At 44.5% G+C, this 22,852-nt stretch overlaps 2 protein-coding genes across 3 annotated transcripts in view; both read right to left on the bottom strand.

The window, feature by feature from the left end:
- The window catches only part of LOC120371478 (vascular endothelial growth factor receptor kdr-like), a 122,634-nt gene extending 117,483 nt beyond the window's left edge, over nucleotides 1-5,151 (bottom strand). For both annotated transcript variants that reach the window (XM_039487257.1, XM_039487258.1), the window contains exon 1: nucleotides 5,012-5,151. In XM_039487257.1, coding sequence (XP_039343191.1) covers nucleotides 5,012-5,039 — 28 coding nt within the window. In that variant the 5' untranslated portion in view covers nucleotides 5,040-5,151. The remainder of the gene's footprint in view (nucleotides 1-5,011) is intronic.
- Nucleotides 5,065-22,852, bottom strand: part of LOC120371389 (vascular endothelial growth factor receptor 3-like) — a 55,756-nt gene continuing 37,968 nt past the window's right edge. The window contains exons 2-4 of the mRNA XM_039487071.1: nucleotides 9,221-9,317; nucleotides 5,142-5,235; nucleotides 5,065-5,085 (exon numbers count right to left, since the gene is read on the bottom strand). Of these exons, the coding sequence (XP_039343005.1) occupies nucleotides 5,065-5,085; nucleotides 5,142-5,235; nucleotides 9,221-9,317 (212 nt within the window). The remainder of the gene's footprint in view (nucleotides 5,086-5,141; nucleotides 5,236-9,220; nucleotides 9,318-22,852) is intronic.

Below are 22,852 nucleotides of genomic sequence, written 5' to 3'. Positions count from 1 at the left end.
GGGAGTGTCTTCATTATTCATATGAAGTCACTGAGTAATTGGAATGAACAATTTTCTGTCAGGGGGTTGTTTGCAAATGGGTTTGAGGCAGTAAGTTGCTGTTCACAATGAGTCACTGTTTCCTAGACTCATGATATTGATTTTGCCCCCTGATTGGATGCTTGAAACTTTTTATTAGGAAAATAATGAATAATGAAAGCTGTTGCTCAGCACAATTGCCCCAGTTCCCACAAGAAAACTGGTGTAGTCACATGTAGACCCGTCATTGTCTAAAACCCCACGCACCTTCTATTCTATTCTGTTCTACCTAGTTCCCCTATGTGGCACCCATCCCTGTTGTGTCTAAGCTCTGATCTACACACACTTTTTGTCCTGATTTAACTATTTCAGTTAGGGGTGTGATTCCCCACCCCCCCGCCCAAAATAGTTAAATCAGTGCTGTGCATATCTAGAATAGCATTTATTGGAAGAAGCTATACTGGTATAAACAGCATAATATTACATCCACACTAGGTGGGTTCTACTGCTTTAACCACTTTATTAGCCTAGTTAAAAGCAGTGTGATTTTTGTGTGTAGACAAGACTCAAACGGCAATTTAGAGTTTGAATGAACGTTCCCAAATGGATGGGCAACAGACTCTATTTTCAGGCTGATTTCAAAGGGTGTCCTTAAGTTTGGGATAAACATATACATTTCTCATTGGGGGCAGCATAACTTAGTGCAGGGGTCGGCGACCTTTCAGAAGTGCTGTGCCGAGTCTTCATTTATTCACTCTAATTTAAGGTTTCACGTGCCAGTAATACATTTTAACATTTTTAGAAGGTCTCTTTCTATAAGTCTATAATATATAACTAAACTATTGTTGTATGTAAAGTAAATAAGGTTTTAAAAATGTTTAAGAAGCTTCATTTAAAATTAAATTAAAATACAGAGCCCCCCGGACTGGTGGCCAGGACCCGGGCAGTGTGAGTGCCACTGAAAATCAGCTCGCATGCTGCCTTTGGCACGCGTGCCATAGGTTACCTACCCCTGACTTAGTGGAATATGGGACTCCTGGATTCTATTCTAGGTTCTGATAGTGTGACCTTGGTTAACTTCCCTGACCTCTCTGCATCCTCAGTGCCTCTCTGAATCTGCAGTGCCGCCGAATCATATTAAAAAACAGCTGCTATATTCCATGCCAGAAGTTGCCCCTTTGCCTCTAGGTTGTGTAACATTTGTAAAGTGCTTAGAGACCCCATCAGGACACAAGACCCAATATTCTTACTGTCATAGTGATGTCACAAAACACAGAATATTTACATTCTAACCCTTCGCTAACTTTTAGTTCCAGCAGAAGTTGTGGCATGTGACAGGATTTTTCTTTTGTTATTATTATTCCTGCTAATTTGCAGTTGCAGCTTGAAGCACAAAAGGTGTCAAGAAACAATCGTCCACCCCATCCAGCTGACAGTTAGTGCCTGGTCTCTCAAAGTGGCATCAAGTTTGATCCCACCGCCACCAGGTTCTGTACAATCTGACTGATGTTCAGAGGTCAAGGCTCAATTGCAGTGGGAGAGGGAGGGCTGCTAAATGCCAGATTCTCACAGCGATGTGAAACTCCACCAGGGAGGCTGTAAAAACAGATGCAAGCACAGGAAATAATAGCCAATGAGCAGGACTTCCGAGACAATCATGTTCTCATTTTGGTGTCAAGCAGCAGGCCAGGAATGAGGGGAAAATCCCATTCCCCTTCTTCTTTGGTAATAATGGCTTTGTAATCTCAGCGGAACCTTCAGCTTCTAAGGTTTGTCTGAAAGTTTTCTCACCCTACCTAGCTCAGCCCCACAAACGTCCATGCTGCACACTGAAAACTACCCAGAGCCAATCCTTCTGAACTCAGTGTTCCCCTGTCTGTGTGGCAGTAACAGGAAGCCTCATTCCTTTACTTTGAGGTAAGTGACGTTCTTCTAAATGTACATAACGTTGTGTAGATACCATAGGGATGAGGGCCTAAGAAATATATGTTCTACTAAAGATGAGGATGATAATAATCCATGCGATGGGTGTCTGAACTATACAACATAGAGGGCCTCACTGACAATCAGCTTTCTTGGCTCAAAAGCTATCCTGCTAGTGCAGGGCAAGACAGATAGATATTGCAGGAAGAAACAAAGTGTGCGTCTTCAGGTGGCACATATGCAGAGGTATGTAAAACCAGCTAGCAGGCCACGCCCTAGAGGGCACCAGTGGGTATCTTAGCTGAGCTACTTTTCTAGAGTTCTCTTCTGCACTAGATGGGAATCCCGCTCCGCACTGATACCGTAGGGTCTGGAGAAGAGACTCTCTCAACACCCTTTCTTTGCCTCACTAGTGCATCTATGTAACATAGGCCATGAATTGTCCCATGCTCTCTATACTTTACTACTTTGTTTACTGGATTTACTTTTCATAGCACAGGTGGATTTCAGATGAGAATGGAGAGGAACCATGACCCACCCAGGTGAATTACATCTGAGAGCGAGATGTTTTTCAGTGATTTGGGTATAACAGTCAACTAGCATTGATTTCATAGGGGTGCCAGGACAGTCAGTTTCAGGAGAGCGAGAGGCCATCCTGTAGTGTTTACAAATTAGCTGTGTGCTGATTGCTTCCATTGTAGGCACGGTTTTATAGCTTTAAATATTTTTTTAAGGAAAGAGCTCAGGCAGTCCCAGGAGATCCCACAAGATTTTCTGCTTGTGCTTCTGTCAAAGCATTTCACATTAAATGTGATCCCTGTAAGCCAGTGAGGGCACTGAGTCAGGACAGGGCATCGACCTTCCAATACAGTATTTCCTGCAGTTCAGCTATTGGGTTGGGTCAATACAGACTCAGGCATATGAAGAATGTGTAATCAGAAAAGGAAACAGGTCAGCACATGAATCAGCGCAGACAAAGTCCAGGGCATAGGCTAGTGAGGAAATAGAATTCCTGACTGAGCTGGAAGGGAAATACAAGGGGAAAAAGAAAATGGATACGGGAACTAACAAGTAACACTAAGAAGCAAAATTCCAAGAAAAGGAGGGACTTACTGGGAAGGAAGAATAAAGGTGGAAGATATCTATTTTCAGTACAGAGAAGAGAGGAAAGAATTATCCAGATGAATCAAGCAGTTATATACCAAATGGTTGAGCAATTGGGTTTTGATGTCTATGCATATAGTAACCTCTTTGGACTGGAAATCATGCATTTTGGGACTTCTGGGTTTCATCAGAGTTAGAAACAATGCGAGAATAATAGAGGCGGGCAGCTAATGCAAAATATTTTCTGTGAATGGTCACTTGAATTTTTAATTAAACTTGCTTCAGCCATGTTCATGCCCTTTTACCTTCATTTCCCATGAACATTCAGGCAACCAAGTTTTACTGGCACAAATGTTCTTGGAGAATGAATCACAGTGTTCTGCATGAATCTTTGTGGGAACTAAATGATAAATTAGTCTGTGCAAGTATCTTCATCAGTTCTCACCCAAGTAAGGTACAAAAACAATACCATATAACTTATGTGACTAATCAGAGCTAAGCAACTCAATTTGAATTTGGAATATCTGAGATCTGTAGACTAAAAAGTGAAGAATGGAATACGTTTGAGGAACTCATGATCTTCTCGTGGATATTCCACAGGCAGAAAAAGGCTAAATTAAATGAGCATGCTATTCATTCTGAATTATTCACTTCGCCGTAGAGAAGAACATTGTTATCTTCTGCATGCAGTTGCAGCTGAATCCACAAAGATACTGACCAACTGGAGGGAGTTCAGAGAAGACCAAAGATGAGCAGCGGGCTGAAAGGATTGGCTTTTGAGAATGGGGTGGGAGGCACAATCTCTGTAAGAAACACACTGGAGTTTACAGCCAAGACATCCTGGCTGCAATCAAGGAACACCTTGCTGCATCCTTGGGGCTGTGCTAGAAAAATAGGAGAAAGAAGCTGAAGGCAACAGGGAAGAGGAGGGGATCAGAGGCTTTGCTATGGGTTGCAGGCCCTAGAGACTTTTGATTTTTCTGACTGTAAGTTTGCTTTCTGTGAGACCTTATGATCCTTCCTGGATGCCTAAGGGGAAAGGGAGAAAGCCTGCCTGCCTCCTAGAATAATAAGAGAACTAGGAACCCGGCTGGGTTCAGTTTGGAGACCCTCTTAAATGGGACACTTTTGGTTGGTTGTTTTTAGCCTTCCCCTTCTTAAATTCCATACTGAGAAAAAGATTTTCATAGCTACACTGGTATAGCCTTGCTTAGCATATGTCTACACTGGAGGTAGGAGTCAGATTCCCAACATGGGTAGATAGACTTGTACTAGTGGGGCTTGAGCTCGCATGCTAAAAATAGCCATGTAGATGCTGCTGAACTGGTGGAGACTTGGGCTAGCCACCCAAACTCGGACCCAGGGCATCAGGTGTGTCTGTCTATTGGGTCATGGAGGATCACTCCCAGCTGCAGTGTAGACACACCCAAGTGATGCCTAACTGGGATGGAGGGCAAAGTAGTCTACAAATAGCTCCTGAGGGTAAATACCTAGGAGGGAGAAGAAGGTGGCATAGGGGGATTTCAGTGGGATGAAATTAAGAAAGGAAACATTTAGGTTGAGTCTTAAGAAAAACTTCCTGCCAGTGAGCTTACCAGAGTGTGAAATAGTCTCTCAAAGGGAGCAGTGAAATGAGGGGTGTACATCATTTGGGACACATCAAACTAGCCTGGACAATGTACTAATCCAGTCTAGGGATTGGACTAGATAGGTCTCTTCCATTTCTAACGTCTGATCCTATGAAACCAGGAGGCATGAAAGTAAAAACAAAAAGTCAATAAAACCTCTTTAGAATATTCTGTTTCTATTTGCTGTGATGGTGGGCGGAAGGGTCAGGAGAGCTGTTAATGCATCTGAATTGGTTTGCCCGTCTATAATTAGCATGGGTGTGTCCAACAATTAAATGTTAGCTGACACTGCCAACGTGGCAACGTGGAGAGAAGATCTAGAAGGATAAAGCTCTTACCTGAAACGTACACATATGTCTTGGCCATGAGGTCTTTGTTAGAAAGGTGGTGATTATAAACACAGGCGAAGTAACTGGTGTCATTGGCTATAGCTTTGTTGATTGTGAGCCTGCTGCAGGTCTGCTGTACATTGTCTGAACACTTGTGCTCAGATACGGTCCACCTGCGGGGAATGTCGTTGTGTGGCTCATTTCCCCATAGCCAGGTCAAGGCGGCTGCTCCCCTGTCAACACAACACAAATACAGAGTCTGTCACGGCCTAAGGCACAATGAGTGGAATAATCTACATTTCTTGGGCTGGGTTCTCTGTGGCCAATTTACGTGATTCCAATTTTCATAAACATGCCACATGGTGAGGAATGATAAAACTCTTTGTGATGTATTTTATGAGCTGTTAGCTTTTCCAGCACCTTGACGGAACTAAGGCTTACGATGGAGTTACCCTGCCCGCCTCCCCGTGGCATGGGACATTTCCTGAGAGAAGCAATAGCAAATGCAAGACCATTTCCTGTGGGCTGGAGGGACAATGTACTTTTCATTTTGAAGGAACAATGTGAACATGAGCTCATTTAAAGTGTCTACATTTATTGCTATAAAAACTTTAGAAGGCATCAGATACATTTGTAAACTTCTCCTGAGTTGGGATCTCTGCACATTTTACCAATTAAGTTAAAATCTCTTTGTTCCTAACACTGGGGGTAAGGAAGGGAGAGAAAAGGCCATTTACTTAAATCCACATCTCTCTTTTTCTTTAATGAGCGGTGACTGTGTCTTGATTTTGTGGAGTGTCTGGAAGTAGTCGGAGTTCGGACGTTATGAGATATGCTTGGATAAGGTACAGTATTTCTATCTGGCCCTTCACTGATCTCAGAACACAGGAGTTACCACAGCCTGGCAGATATACTGTCTCATCCATCCACTGTAGTGTCCTGTCTCTGATGCCCGATACATCCCACATAAATCACAAACCTAAATACCTAGGGCTATTAGGGTTTCAGTGGGAGTGTTTCCACTGACTTCAATTAGCTTTGGATCAGGTCCGTAATACACATGGGATGTGTAGAGGCGCACGGCTGCATGGAGAGATCCTGGAGGCTTTGTGTCTTGGGGAGGCACTCCAGGAGCTGTGAAGGAGCAAAGGCCAGAGTGGCCCCTGCTACAGGATGCATGGGACTAGTTCTGTTTGACCATCATGAAGAGGGAGGAGTCATGGACCAAATCTTCCCCAAACTCCTGTGGAGAAGCTAGGGCCAGTGTTAGTGCTAGTTTGAAGCAGTTCTCTTTCTCCATGGGTGCAAGGATGGGGAGTTCCTTGTGCCTTTCCCCTCTCCTTGATGTCTGCACCAGGCAAGACAGAGTCTGGCCTTTAATTTTAAAAAGACACTGTGTTCACACTGTCCTTACTCCGGCATCAGAGGGGTAGCCGTGTTAGTCTGGATCTGTAAAAGCAGCAAAGAGTCCTGTGGCACCTTATAGACTAACAGAAGTTTTGGAGCATGAGCTTTCGTGGGTGAATACCCACTTTGTCGGATGCATGTCCTTACTCTGTGGACTTCCATTGACTTCAGAGGGATTTAACTAAGGGAGGACTGAGTAGTGACCTCAGCATTTTCGTTACTGTGAGCAGCAATAGAGGGAAAACTCCACTCAGGGCATATCTGTTCAGTGCAAAGGCATATGTGCTCCACGGGTATTGTTACTACATCCTGCTGCGAGTTGGTGTTAGTGAGTTGCTCTACAATCTTCCTCTGCAGGTCTGGGTGAGTCGCCTCGTACATGTGTAGTGGGTGCCACAAGTGAGTGTGTGTCTGCCAGCAAGGTCCTGCTGATCCTTAATACAAATATCCTCTTGGCTCTCAACTCTGTCTGTCCTTTGTTGCTTTCATAGAATCATAGAATCTCAGGGTTGGAAGGGACCTCAGGAGGTCATCTAGTCCAACCCCCTGCTCAAAGCAGGACCAATCCTAGGGTGACTAGACAGCAAATGTGAAAAATCAGGATGGGGGTGGGGGTAATAGGAGCCTATATAAGAAAAAGACCCCAAAATCAGGACTGTCCCTATACAATCAGGACATCTGGTCACCCTAACCAATCCCCAATCATCCCAGTTCTGACAGCTACTGTGCAAACCATGCGTCTCTATTTTGCCGCCATCCAAACCGTCCCAGCTCTCTTTAAAAATAGGAATGAGTTCAGATGACGTGTTTTAGGCCAGTTCGTTAAACAAGGTTTTTTGTGTGTGTGCAAGACATGGCACTAGGCTAATTTACACCTGCTGAGGACCTGATGAAAGTGTTCCAATATTTAAGGCACATGAATCATGGGCAGAAGTTCCAGCTTTTGTTCCTAGCTGTGGCACAGACTGGACGCTTTACCTTAGACAAGTAACAACTTCTCTGTGCCTTGGTTTTCCCCATGCGGATATGGAGAATTACACTTTTCCACACACGGGGGTGCCATGAGGACTTATGGCTTAGTGTCTCTAAGGCAGTTTGTGCTTGTGGAGGCACTGCAGAATTGCAAAGCACATTATTTATTTATTCATTCTTTCATCTGACAATACATGGATGAGGTGATACTCGAATAAATTAAAGAGCAACCAATTTAAAAAAACAAAACAGAGGACCAACCTCTTTAATTAGCACGTGGGCACCTTGTAGAATTCACACGCCCTAACATCATGAAAAGAAATAATGCAGCTGTATATTAAAGGACAGTTTAAACTTTACAGTCATCACCAGTGTCCGCAGCTTGCCAAGCTATAAATATTATCATAAGGTTGTTTTGACTTCATGAGCCAGTGCCAGCTGCAGGTAGCAGGAAAGAATCTCCTTGAGCTGTAGAACAACTGCACAAATTAGTGAGTTTGATGGGGGACAAGGGAATTTGCCGGCAGAAAGGGCAACACTGATTTAAATGGACTGATTGGGACAAAATCGGAGGTGACATAAATATCAGTGTAAACTACAAGTTAGTAAATCAATGAAGTGGTAGAATGAATCTAAGCTGATGTCATTTACATGCTGAAGGAGTGAGTGTGGCTGGCAAAACAACCAGCAGGATGTGTAAGGTGTAAAATAATGTGTGTGTGTGTGACTGTGAATGACTGTTTGGAAGCAGGATTGTCTTTTTGTTGTGTGTTTGTACAGCACTTAGCACAATGGGGTCCTGGCCTGTGATTGGGCTCCTAGGTGCTACAGCAATACAAATGCTAAATACTTGTGCATGACTTACTTTTAACGGCAACCTTCTCACAGGCTTGTGCAAGGCTTTTAAATCTTCTCACACCCTTCTGGTGGTTATTTAGTTTTGCTACAAGCCTGTCCTCCACATTCACAATTACTTACCCTGATTTATACCACCCTCTCCGGGGCCTCTCGTCTGATCCAGCGGGGCTAACCTTGTATTTTCACAAAGCTGAAAATTCCCCAGCTCCCTGTGCATTTACTACTCCGGTCATCTGCCAATCGACTGCAAGTGAACACTTTACAACCCAGATTTGTCAAGGCTTATCTTCCCATGAATGCAAGTCTTGATCCCAAATTTGGCACTTTTCCTGCAGGTTTTGCACACTGTGTCAATGGGTGAAAAGTCTCCATAATTTAAAACCACCAGTCTGTGTTTTATGAGGCCTGGCTATCTTTGATTTAAAGGGATATGATATATTCAAACAGGATGGGTCTTTAAATGTACATATGCTGGCTGCTGTTTATTTAATGGTCATCTTTTAGGCTAGACAGCATTTGAGGTCAGCCTGTATACACAGAGAGGGCTGATTACCGACTGTGGTCAACAAGTCTGTTGCTTATTTACACACATGGAGTGAAAGAGAGAATTTGTACACCGCAGAACTGAACCTTAGCTAGACAGATTCTTATCCGGAAATCCTCAGTATCCCAAAATGAGCTTTGTCTCCTGATATGATCCATCACTCACTGAGACCATGGAAGTCTTTCCATGGACTTCAGTGGGAGTTGGACTGCACCCATTTGCAACGGAGAGGGTCCCATTGATCTGAAGAAGTTCTCTCCCCTCCATTCTACTAGACTAAATCAGATCCTACTCCACATGAAAATGCATGTCAGGGAAAAATACAGCGAAAGCTCCCCAGCTGTGGCTGAGGAGTACCCTTTTGATCCCAGGGTTATTTTGTGCCAGGGCAGCCAATAAACACCAGGGAAATCTGACACTGCTGGGGCAAACCTCACCTGCACGTTATGGCAAAGAAATCTCCTGCATTGATTACAATTTGATCTTCTGTAATGTTCAACTTTGGTTTCAGTAGCACTTCTTCCAGAGCAAGACCTGAGCCAAAATAAAGGAGAAAATACACAGTTAGGAATGTTTTCCAGGGGATACATTTATGAGAACACACACAATCGCATGTGAGGGAGGCTTTCTATAGTTCATATCTTTGGGGCCAAATTCTTCTTTCATTAAACTCATGTTACTCCACTGTAGCCAGAGGCTACATGAGGTTAAGTGAGAATGGAATTTGGCCCTTTTACTTTCCAGTGTTTACAATATCTTTTCTAATGTCTGGAAATAACATGTGTTTCCCCACTCCTATTTCATCTAAAAGTGGACCTACTCATGTTACTCCCGTTTTAGGCTAGATTAAGTCTATTCATGTCCATTACACTGACATAAAAGTGGAGTGCATGAGACCCTCAGTGAATAATTCCAGTTGTCACACAAGACAATACATTTTAAGTGTATGTTTTCCTTTAATGAACTACATACATGGGGAAAATTTCTGGGGAGCAACTGCCTTCCCTTTATAAGTCTGCAATATCTAGTATATTAAAAAACAACAGCAACAACACAACAACGACAAAACCTGCAGTATTCCTGAGTAATAGGCACAAATACGGCAGTGACACTTGCTTTGTTTGGGGGCATTATTGTTGCAGAGTATAGCACTGTTTCATAAGGCAAATTTACAGCTGTGTTTGTGGTCCTGTCACATGGCTAATGTGCAAAGCTCTCTCCATAGGGTGGACATCAGCTTTTACTGGATGCTCTCCTGACCATCAAATTCCCTAGGGCTCTCTAATAACTGGCAGTGAGGATGCTAAGAGTATGTTTTATTTTGCCCCCTCAGTATTAGTAAATCACACTTAACATTTTTCAAAGGTAGATCTCAAAGCAGTTTACATAGATTGGTTAACATTATTATCCCGGTTTTACAGATGGGGAAATGGAGGCACTGAAAGGCGAAGTGACTTTGCCATGGTCACACAGTGAGTCACTGGCAGAGCACAGAGAGGAACCCATGTTTGCTGATGCCTACTATGGCGCCTTCTGTTCATTGTGCACTGCTGCGCCTCTCTTTGGCAGAATTTGCCATTCGATTGAACTCTTACAGTGATCCTGCCAACTGATTTCAAGGTCCAAAGATTAGGTTTTGTTTTAAAAGGGTTTTTATGAGACCTCGCCTAGATTGAAATGTTTGTATTCATGGTAGATTTCAATAAATGTAAACATCACCCTCCTATGCTATGAAACCAAACACAGCTGCAGAAAGTGAAACTGACAAGAAACAAAAGTGAAACTGAAATCAGTTGCCTTGCCCACACTGAGGGAAGAGTAATCAGCACAACCACAAATATGCTTAGATTTGTTTTTCATTTTCCAGAGCTATGACATTAAAATCTTATGTTTTCTTTCCCTGTATGCACTTCAATTCTTCATCTTCTCCCTCACATTGAACTTGTTAAGCCAGAAATCCTTAGCTTGGCTTATAACAAAGGCATTTTACTCAGCAGTGTAGTGATGTTAACATATCGAACAAAGAGAAAAAAAGCTTTCAGCTGGATGAAAAAGTGAGTTTCCTCCTGCCACTCCCAAATTTCTCTTTTAAAAAATTCATGTGAAATGGTCTCAGCACTGCATGTTCCTTTGGTGAAGAGTGACTCACTCCCACTTACAGCAATCTGGCTTCTTTCATGAGCTATTCAAATTCCCATCAGAAACTCAGCAGAGGCTAGCTAATACCCCAGAGCTCCAGCCTTCTAAAAATGTTGCTTTCTAAAGACGGCGCCACTCAAAACCGTTTTGCTAGAAACCCTCAGTGGGTGAGACCAACTGTCTTCCTGAACTGCAAGCTCCCTCTCAGATGAGACATTAAACCAAGGTCTTGACCACTTGTCGTCATTAGACAGCCCACGGCACTTTTTGTATGACTACAGATATTATATAAGATCCAGTGTCCTGGCCAAATTCCAAATTTTGCATTCTACCCTGTAGCTTCAATTTCACTTATAGCTCACTCCTTTGTCTGAAAATTGTTACAGCAGGTAATGTCATGGGTGCACAATAACTGCTGTGTGCCACTCCAGAGGGGGCTGAATTGCAGTAAGGGCGAAAGTTATTCCTAAGCAATAACAGGCTGTGCAGTGCCATGTTCAGTAGGGGCTCAGGAGAAAAAGTTTGTGAAGCAATGGGTCCCAGCACTTTTTACTCACTGCCCCAGCACTCAATTTGGAGTTTGCTCCGTATTCTGGAAATATCTCATTCAAACTCAGCATGCTCGGAGTATTAACCCAGTTATTAGCATAGCCACCCGCTTTCTAACTTGTCCTTTGCATAACCCACACCCACCTATGTAACTTGACACCTGTTGTTACAGATCCACTTTTCAGCTACTTCAATTCCTCTAAGACAACACATTTATCTTTTCAATAACAGCCGGTTCAGTAACAACCTGTCAGTGGCCAGTAGGTTTGGAAATATTTTTCAGTTTGTCATTTAATTAGCCAACCGAGCTTTATTTGAGTCCTGTGTGTATCTAGCTGGTTTTCTCAGGATATAGTCGCCAATGTGACTCGGGCTAGTTACATGGTGGCTTCAGCCAATTGCTACTTGGCTTTGACAAGTTGGCAATACTGGGTCTGTAACCAGCCGACTGCAACTTGAATCATCATGACTGATGCGGTGGACGTCAGGATGCCATTCGAAAACAGGTCACTGGCCTTCCACGAGACCCGAGCTCGTAAGGTGTTGAAATACACCACGCTGGCTGACACCCTGAGAGCCCAGGGCTACAAGGTCCAGATCCACGCCCTGATCGTGGGAGCCCTGGGAGCGTGGGACCCTCACAATGAGACGGTGCTGAGAGCGTGCAGAGTCGGTCGACGCTATGCCCAGCTCATGAGACAGCTCATGGTGTCTGACCCATCAGGTGGTCAAGAGACGTATACATAGAACACATCACAGGACACCATCAGTACCAGGTTGAGTAATCGAGACCGTCGGTCAGGGAAATAACCCACTTCCTTCCTTCCCTGATGAACCAAGGGACGCACCCCATCTATCTCCTTATTCACTCCACCAATACTGACTTGGACTCTAAATACATTCTATGGGTGGCATACCTGAGATCACTTATTCACTGACATTTTAAAAACCGCACCCCAATCTGGGTCTATGCTGGTTATGTGCTATGTATGTATCTTGTGAGCCTTGTAACCAATACTTGTAATCCCTCATAACCAGGGGCGACTCCAGGCACCAGCACGCCAAATGCGTGCTTGGGGCGGCAAGCCACGGGGGGCGCTCTGCCGCTCTGCCGGTCGCCTTCGGCAGCATGCCTGCGGCGGGTCGCTGGTCCCGCGGCTTCGGAGGACCTCCCGCAGGCTGCCGCCGAATTCGTGGGACCGGGGACCTCCCGCAGGCAAGCCGCCAAAGGCAACCTGCCTGCCGTGCTTGGGGCGGCAAAATGCCTAGAGCCGCCCCTGCTCATAACCCAAGCCTGACCCCAGATGCACAGTACCTTTCCCCTTAACTTGTGTAAATTTGACTTTAAACATTAACTTTAATAAAAAAAATTAACTCTTCACCTGGTCCCTCTGGTTCCTGCAGTGATTCTGAAGGCTAACGTGGGGCTTAAGTGGTGCATTATGCTGGCTTTGTGCACAGGACTGAATTTCCCCTTTAATGAGTGAATGCAGCATTGTTGCACTGGCTCTGTAGTGCAATACAATCAGCACGTTCTTGGCTGGCACTTGCTGATTAGATCTGAGCTGCTGTTGTTACTGGGGAGCAAGGCAGTTGTGAGGTTTTCATAATACTTGAAAATGTTTTTGCAAAAGACAAAAGTGTTTTTCAATGACAGTGTTTATGTGGCTGAGCTACCTCTTTCACAGAGTTTGTTTTGGCTTCACGAAGCTGAAGAACAGAATAAACAAAGTGTAATTTCAATGCTTTTCTCCCCCATGCAGAGGGGGGAAATCCTTACCACACACACACTTCATGACTGCAGCCAGGGAACAGGAGGGGTATTATAAACACAGCGTGTGCCCACTCCTACTTGCCAAAACCATATTAGAGACTGCACAGAAAAAAAAATCAAAGATGAAATGAAGAGGGTGGACCAGTGGGAAAACTGAAGCCGCATTGAATTAGAATCACCAGATGCTGAAACTGGCAAGGTGACCCCTCATGACATTTACATCCCTCCTGCAGTCCCATCAGGGCCTGACTTTGCTTCCACTTTCCAGATCATTGCCCTGCTGGCCAAGAGATCCTTCTTCTTGGAGGCAAGGCTGGGGGCTGCCACAGGACATGGTGGGAAACAAGAATGGGAGTTGCCCTATTTTAATATTTGATTTATTTATTTGGAGAGGCTCAGGGGGTTGAGAAGCCAGTGGAATTATGAAAGCAACTTCCAGCAGAGAGTGGCAGGGCAAATAAGCTAAGTCATACTTAACAAAACATACCTGATTCCCCTCTCCCCAAATACTGCATCCTAATATTTATTTAGTTTGGGCTGGATTCTGGCACCCGTATTCACAGTGAACAATGCCATCAATGAGAGAGCTTGTGGCAATAAGGCACTGCTCAGCTCGAGGATGGGTGGCAGAACTTAGGGGTGAGATATGCAGCTCTGACTCTCCCTGGTAAGCACTTACTCACAGGAGCAGGGCCACTGATGTCAGGGTTGAGCAATCTAGCCTTGAAAGTCCTGTCAGGCCAAAGTTAATTCAGTGTTCGCTTTCATAGGAAGAAGCTTTTAGAAGTCCTAGGAAGCTTGTCCAGCGCACTGCATATTTATTTATTGAAACATGGTGAATTCTATTGTTGCCCTGCTCATTGTATTCAGGTGAGCTATTTATATTTTATGGCTTTATCAATAAATCTCTCAGCATTTACCAAAAAGCTTTTTTTAATCCCACGCACATTCAATCAAAAATGTCAACCAGACACTTACAGAATCTCCCTTAAAAGGCTCCATTGTGACTCCCACAGGCCTCAATTCTACAACCCAATCTGATTGGGCAGATTGTCCCTGGACTTGGACAGACTCTTGCTGAAGTCAATGGGCTCTGCCCGCCCAGCTCAGATTGCAGAATCTGGGCCTAGAATAACATTCTCCTTTCCCCCAGTAAATAATTCTTGTCCTTCTCCTAGGAGTACAAGGGTCATGACTTTAATAACAAGTGTTCGTGCCAACCACCTCATTACCAGAGCAAACCTACAATGAAGAGGAGGCAGGAAATTTGTCTCCACTTTGCAATACAATACATAAAAGCAACAGGAAACTCATATCAGCACCAGTGACTGCTCCTGCCATCTTCTCCTCCCTGAGTTAATGGTGGGTACACAGTGCAGAGGGGGAACTGCAATGAAGTTAATACAGCCTGTATTCATTGTTCTGCAGGGTTTTGGGTGGGGAAGTGGGTGGCTGGCCTGGTCCCCTCCCACTCCCCCCCCTTGCACAGATTCCTGGGGTCTGGGATGGGAGGGAGGAGCCAACACTGCCGAATTGGCTGCCCCCATCCTTTTTGCACAGCGAAGGCCACATCTGTGTACAGCATTCCCTCTGCATACAAATGTGAGGGGAGGTGATTGGGGTCCTGGGTAATTTAGTCCAGGCTCAGCACTTAAAAGCATTTTAGCATGATAATGATTTATTTGTATTACAAGTAGCACATGGGTGTGGTCAGGTCCCATTACGTTAGGTGTTGTACAGGCGTAGAGTAAGAGACAGCCCCAGCCCCGAACAGCTTACAGTCCAAGGCATTGTCACCAACTCTCGTGATTTATCACAAGTCTCGGGATATCTGGTAGTTTTTCCTAAAGCCCCACCCCCAGGAGTCAGGTGATTCGGTAAACATCTCATTAAAAAAGTGAGCCTCTTGATCTCATGGTTGAAAAGAGCTTGAAAATGTGAACCCTAAAGGCGCCAACACTGGAAGATGAATAAAAAGAACTCCACATTTATAATTATTTTTTTAAATCTAATGGTTTTTGATCACTTGGGATTGGCAAAATAGACACAGGGTGAGGAGGGGGGACACAGGCACAAATAGGGGATGTGACTGTGCCTAAAGTCAATGGTAGAGCCAGGAACAGAACCCAGCTTTCTTCTGGCTCCCAGCCAGTACCCTCGCCACTGCATTATGCTGTTTCCAGGGAGTTTTTTAAAAACATTTCTCTGTGATGTTGAAAGCACAACCACAACCACGTTATGCAAATGCCTGGAAATGAAGCTGAGTTAAAAGCAAAAGGTAATCCAGGAACTGTAAATGGAAGAAAATTATGTCCAAAATTCTTTCACTTGTAATAATCTTTCACTTGTAAACAAAGGTATCATTTGTTGTACAAGTCAAGTCAATTTTTAATTTATGATTTTAAGCATCATCTGTTGTAGATGAGATTGGAAAGATTGAATATGTGCATCTATAGTGACAGATAATGTCAAGATGAAATCTGATTAATGGATCCATATGTCCATTCTGGTGGTGAGGTATAATAGGTGTGTAGGCTGCCATTCAATTTCCAGTCCTAGCTGTTGTACTATCGGTTGAAACTATAGTAAAGAACAAAATTGTCAGTCACATAGATGAACATAATTCTTTGGGGAAAAGTCAACATGGTTTATGTAAAGGGAAATCATGCCTCACCAATATACTAGAATTCTTTGAGGGGATCGACAAGCATGTGGACAAGGGGGATCCAATGGATATAGTGTACTTAGATTTTTCAAAAAAAACAGGAGTACTGTGGCACCTTAAAGACTAACAAATTTATTGTAGCATGAGCTTTCGTGAGCTAAAGCTCACTTCTTCGGATGCATAGAATGGAACACACAGACAGGGGATATTTATACATACAGAGAACATGAAAAGGTGGAAGTATGCATACCAACAGGCAGAGTCTAATCAATTGGAGATGAGCTATCGTTAGCAGGAGGAAAAAAAACTTTTTGAAGTGATAATTAAGATGGCCCATAGAAGGTGTGAGGAGAACTTAACATAGGGAAATAGAATCAATTGGTGTAATGACCCAACCATTCCCAGTCTTTATTTAGACCACAGTTAATGGTATCTAGTTTGCATATTAATTCAAGTTCAGCAGTCTCTCTTTGGAGTCTGTTTTTGAAGTTTTTTTGTTGCAAAATTGCCACCTTCAAGTCTGTCACTGAGTGGTTAGGAAGGTTGAAGTGTTCTCCCACTGGTTTTTGAATGTTATGATTCCTGATGTCAGATTTGTGTCCATTTATTCTTTGCGTAGAGACTGTCCGGTTTGGCCAATGTACATGGCAGAGGGGCATTGCTGGCACATGATGGCATATATCACGTTGGTAGATGTGCAGGTGTACGAGCCCCTGATGGTGTGTCTGATGTGATTAGGTCCTGTGATGGTGTCACTTGAATGGATATGTGGACAGAGCTGGCATCGGGCTTTATTGCAAGGATAGGTTCCTGGGTTAGTGTTTATGTTGTATGGTGTGCGGTTGCTGGTGAGTATTTGCTTCAGGTTGGGAGGCTGTCTATAAGCAAGGACTGGCCTGTCTCCCAAGATCTGTGAGAGTGAGGATCATCTTTAAGGATAGGTTGTAAATCTTTGATGATGCGCTGGAGAGGTTTTAGTTGGGGGCTGTAGGTGATGGCTAGTGGTGTTCTGTTATTTTCTTTTTTAGGCCTGTCCTGTAGTAGGTGGCTTCTGGGTACTCTTCTGGCTCTGTCAATCTGTTTTTTCACTTCAGCAGGTGGGTATTGTAGGTTTAAGAATGCTTGATAGAGATCTTGTAGGTGTTTATCTCTGTCCGAGGGATTGGAGCAAATACGGTTGTATCTTAGAGCTTGGCTGTAGACAATGGATCGTGTGGTGTGTCCGGGATGGAAGCTGGAGGCATGTAAGTAAGTATAGCGGTCAGTGGGTTTCCGGTATAGGGTGGTATTTATGTGACCATCGTTTATTAGCACAGTAGTGTCTAGGAAATGGACTGCTTGTGTGGATTGGTCTAGGCTGAGGTTGATGGTGGGGTGGAAATTGTTAAAATCTCGGTGGAATTCCTCGAGGGCTTCTTTTCCATGAGTCCAGATGATGAAGATGTCATCAAAGTATCGAAACTAGAGTAGGGTGTTAGGGAACGAGAGTTAAGGAAGCGTTGTTCTAAGTCAGCCATAAAGATGTTGGCATACTGAGGGGCCATGCGGGTACCCATAGCAGTGCCACTGACTTGAAGATATATATTGTCCCCAAATGTGAAATAGTTGTGGGTGAGGACAAAGTCACAAAGTTCAGCCACCAGGTTAGCCGTGATATTATCGGGGATACTGTTCCTGATGGCTTGTAGTCCATCTTCGTGTGGAATGTTAGTGTAGAGGGCTTCCACATCCATAGTGGCCAGAATGGTGTTTTCTGGAAGATCATTGATGGATTGTAGTTTCCTCAGGAAGTCAGTGGTGTCTCGAAGATAGCTGGGAGTGCTGGTAGCATAGGGCCTGAGGAGAGAGTCCACATAGCCAGACAATCCTGCTGTTAAAGTACCAATGCTTGAGATGATGGGGCGTCCAGGATTTCCAGGTTTATGGATCTTGGGTAGCAAATAGAATACACCTGGTCGGGGTTCCAGGCATGTGTCTGTATAGATCTGTTCCTGTGCTTTCTCAGGGAGTTTTTTGAGCAGATGGTGTAGTTTCTTTTGGTAATCATCAGTGGGATCAGAGGGTAATGGCTTGTAGAATGTGGAGTTAGAGAGTTGTCTGGCAGCCTCTTGTTCATATTCCGACCTATTCATGATGACGACAGCACCTCCTTTGTCAGCCTGTTTGATTATGATGTCAGAGTTGTTCTTGAGGCTGTTGATGGCATTGTGTTCAGCACGGCTTAGGTTATGGGGCAAGTGATGTTGCTTTTCCACAATTTCAGCCCGTGCACGTGTGGAAGCAATCTATGTAGAAGTCTAGTCTGTTGTTCCGACCCTCTGGAGGAGTCCATGTAGAATCCTTTTTATTATAGCGGTGGTAGGAAGGATTCTGTGGGTTCGTATGTAGTTCAGAGGTGTGTTGGAAGTATTCTTTGAGTCGGAGACGGCGAAAGTAGGATTCTAGGTCACCGCAAAACTGTATCATATTCGTGGATCTGGAAGGACAAAAGGAGAGTCCCCGAGATAGGATAGATTCTTCTGCTGGGCTAAGAGAATAGCTGGAAAGATTAACAATATTGTTGGGTGGGTTAAGGGAGCTATTGTTGTGGCTCCTTGTGCCCTGTAGCAGTTTAGACAGTTTAGTGTCCTTTTTCTTTTGTAGAGAAGCAAAGTTTTTGTTGTAAATGGCTTGTCTAGTTTTGTAAAGTTTGTCCATGAGGAAGTTTGTGTAGAAGGTTGGTTTTTCATCAGAATATCTAGTTTAGAGAGTTCAGTCTTAATCTTCCCCTGTTTGCTGTATAGGATGTTGATCAGGTGGTTTCGCAGTTTCTTTGAGAGTGTGTGGCACAATCTGTCAGCATAGTCTGTGTGGTATGTAGATTGTAATGGATTTTTTACCTTTAGTCCTTTTGGTATGATGTCCATCTGTTTGCATTTGGAAAGGAAGATGATGTCTGTCTGTATCTGTACGAGTTTTTTCATGAAGTTGATGGATTTCCACTCCATACGGCTAAATGCAGTGCCTTGCATAATGACAGGTTTCAGAGTAGCAGCCGTGTTAGTCTGTATCCGCAAAAGTACTCCTGTTTTTTTTGCGGATACAGACTAACACGGCTGCTACTCTGAAACCTTAGATTTTTCAGAAAGCCTTTGATAAGATCCCTCACCAAAGGCTTGTAAGCAAAGTAAGCTGTCATAGGATAAGAGGGAAGATCCTCTTATGGATTGGTAATTGGTTAAAACAGTTCTCAAACTTTTGTACTGGTGACCCCTTTCACATAGCTAGCCTCTGTTTGCGACCCCCCCCTATAAATGAAAAACACTTGTTTATATATTTAACACCATTATAAATGCTGGAGGCAAAGCGGGGTTTGGGGTGGAGGCTAACAGCTCGCGACCCCCCAGGTAATAACCTTGTGACCGGGCCCTGACCCCCACTTTGAAAGATAGGAAACCAGTGGGTTAAAAGATAGGAAACAAAGGGTAGGAATAAATGGGACGCGGTGGAGTGGGAGGGCCTGCATCCCCCCCTGCCACCCAACATGCAGGCGGCAGTCTCCCCTTCTCCCCGGCTGCTCAGAGCCAGGCCTGGGCCCTCTGAACTTATTTGGTTGCTCAGCCCCTGCCTGAGGGCTTGAGTCACAGACTCTGTATTGCCCTGCCCTGATCCAGGGCCTGGGCCCTCTGAACTTATCTGGTTGCTCAGCCCCTGCCAGAGGGCCCGGACCACGGATTCTTTGCCGCTCGCTCAGACCCAGAGCCTGGGCTTACTGCTTAACGGTTTACTCCATCCCTGTCCAAGGACTGGAGCGTAGGACTCGCTACTGCCCGCCAACCGGGCGTGAGTAGCCATTGTTTCGCCTCTACCGTTGCTGCAGCGGGAGACCCCGCAGCCAGACTAGTTCCCCGAAGTAACCAGACAGACATAGCGAGGCGGTGTGGCTCCCCGCCGCCCCGGAGAGGGACAAGCTCCGGCCGAACCCTTCTACAGTCTCCCTGGTCTATTTAGATTTTAAGCTGTCTTTTTCTCTGTGTTTGCAGAGTGCTTAGTGCAATGGGACTCTTTAGGTGCTGCTGTAATACAGATAACAGAAGCAATATTAGTTTGTGTGCACGTTGCCCTGCTGAACAACACTGTCTGTTAAAGATTTCGCAGCACAGCATTCAAAGCTTATGATAAAGACAATATTATAGTGGGAATGTTATAGGAGTTAGAGGAGGTATGGGTTAGCCAGTGACTTAGCTCATATCTTCACCAGTGTAATAAATTCCCTGCACGCCTGGTGCTGGCACTTATACCCTTCTGCATGCTGCCTAAACCGTGCTTATCATCAATCACCTGATTCTTCAATACTGGGAAAAACACTCAAAGGTGATGTGAAAATAAAATACTGGCCTGGAAAACAAAACTCCTTAAAGAAGTGAGAGACAGTCAGTAGCAACCTGCCAAACCATCAGAGCAGGCCTGAGAAATTTCAAATGCACGTGTTCCTCAGGCACGCGGAACAGTCACATTTTTAAACAGAAGCCCAGTACCAAGCATATAGAGGCACGGCAGCTACTTAATGGCCTCCAAGAATAGGGCTTGACTGTAAAAGAAAACTCCTAAGGAAGATCACTGATGAGCCTTTCTCTGTGGAGATGGGCCTCTGAACCAGAGCAATGGATGTCACACGTGTCAACCTGTACGCCCTCACTGCCGTCTGCCTCGTCAGCACCACTGACACTGCTGGTAGAGCTCTGCTCTCATGATCATCTGACCATTGATCCACCTGCCCTCTTTCTTGCTCCCTGGGAAAATCAGGGCTGATGCAGTATCCTGAAGCTGGGTGCTGACAAGTAGGTACGTTTCTGTGCCTCTTTCTGGGAGAACCCCCCCTGCGAACTCAGTTTGACAGTAGAAGGGAATGTCATTGTGGCCACATTGGAAAAGGCCCGTGATTAAAGCTTTCTACACACCACAGATTAAATGACAGGCTGCTGCTGAATGGTTCAGGTATGAAGAGAGACAGTGGGCTGGCAGATGAATTTAATGTTTCAGGTAGCTAATATCCTGCTGATTTCAGGGGTATGTTACATGGACGAGGGCTGCTCGCCAAGTTCAGCTGGAGACTAGCTACAAAGAGGTAAAGGACCTGATGGATTGTGTAAGGTGTGACAAGCAGGCAGACCACCAGCACTGAGTAGTTTCTGTTTGTCACATAAAATATGAAGCCACATTTCCAGTGAGTTCACACTACAATCACTAGAAAGAAGATTTTGCGAACACAGGTCTATTGTGGATTTTAAAGACACATCTGGTCTATGTGGTGAATGTGCACAGGTGCTGAATACCCACAACTCAATGGGATTCAATTGGAGCTGGCAGGGCTCAGTGGGAAATCAGCTGAATGCTACACAGTTTATAGAGCACTCTGAAACTTTTTTGAGTTGGAAGGCATTAAACCAATAGTAGCAATGTGCCTGTCCCGAAGAAGCCGTGTTGATATGATTATTTATATAACAGGAATGCCCATAGACCCCAGCCAACATCTGTGTCCCATTGAGCTAGATTCTGTATGTACACAAAACAAACAGCCCTTTGCTCTGGACAGCTTACAATGTAAATAGACAAGAGGTGGGAAAAATGGGTACAACATACATGCAGCAGATTAGCAATTGAGGCCTTAATTGATTGAATTGTTCAAGGTCAAGCTGGGAGTCTCTGGCAGAGCCAGGACTCAAACCCAGGTTTCCTGAGTCCAATTACTTGTCCACGAGACCATTCTTCCCTGCACTGAAGCTAAACAACTTGGCAGAAAAATTGGTCCACATTTACAATTTTAAAACCTTTAGGTTTTGGGGGTGTTTTTAGGGGAAATGTATAAGACAGAACACAGAGAGCCACATATTCATGGATACTTCTGTGAGTGTAAAAGAGGGGGTGTGGTTAGAGCCTTGGCAATATGTCACCCAAAGTTACGGATCCAGTTCCTAGAAAAGGTTAACTAATCCATTCAAAGCAGAGGAAAACAATCTATAGACCTGCTTTACAGAGCATTAAAAAGCTGTCAATAAAGACCCTGATCCCAGAGCTGTGTCAATGATCCAAGCGCTATTTTTGCCGACTTTCCGAGCCAGGGGAGTTGGTATTAGTTTAGCTTATTCGTGAGCAGGGTAGTCCACACCTGCTCTTGTTTTCTGTGCTGCACAAACAGATGCCTGGTACGGCTCAGCTAAAGACAGTAGCTTGGGTGTGAATGTTTCCAGCATCAACAAAAATAACATCATCCGTCCCAAGTGGAGGGGAGATCTACTGTATCGCAGTAAAAACAAATGCTTAGCAGAGCCAGTGTTTAAAGATAAGATACGTTCTCATGGGCTTTGCTGAGTTCCTGCAACGCTGTCTTACCCAGAGACACATCAGCGTTTCCTGACAAACTACCACAGGGTCACTCATGCTGGTTTCCTCCTCTAATCAACAGCAGCCCTTTGGAGGGGTCCCTCAATTGCCTTGTGTGTTGACATTTGGAAGCCCTGTGTTAATTACCAGGGCCTTTCACCCTTTGTTTCTCTGCTTTAGAAATGCAGCCGTCACATTCTGACCACACCTGCTTGGAGGAAACTCCTCGAGCAGCCGACGCCATACGCTTTCCTGACTCATACCGATCACCGTATCAATTACAGATTTATGGAAAGGGGCCACAGAAAGCGGTGGTAGGTCAAGACTGCTTGGTCTTGAACTGCATCAACTCATTAATCAGAGCCATTGTCTCCTCCCTGACACTGTGGTGCATAGAGAGCTTAATAAAGACAGAGGCTTCACCACTCTGTGTCCAGGTTGAATTATGGAGGGGCCATAGGCATGTCCTTTCTTCGTAGTCTTATGACAGATCCACAGTTTAGAACTTCAGGCATAAGATAAACATGAGAGCTGGGAAAGGGGGTAGAAGCATCTGCAATCAGCCGCAAAGTGATATGC

Source organism: Mauremys reevesii, linkage group 9 (assembly GCF_016161935.1).
Source record: "Mauremys reevesii isolate NIE-2019 linkage group 9, ASM1616193v1, whole genome shotgun sequence".
Classification (NCBI taxonomy): Eukaryota; Metazoa; Chordata; order Testudines; family Geoemydidae; genus Mauremys; species Mauremys reevesii.
Note: the sequence above shows the minus strand (reverse complement) of the source record. Positions and strands in the feature narration are given on the sequence as shown.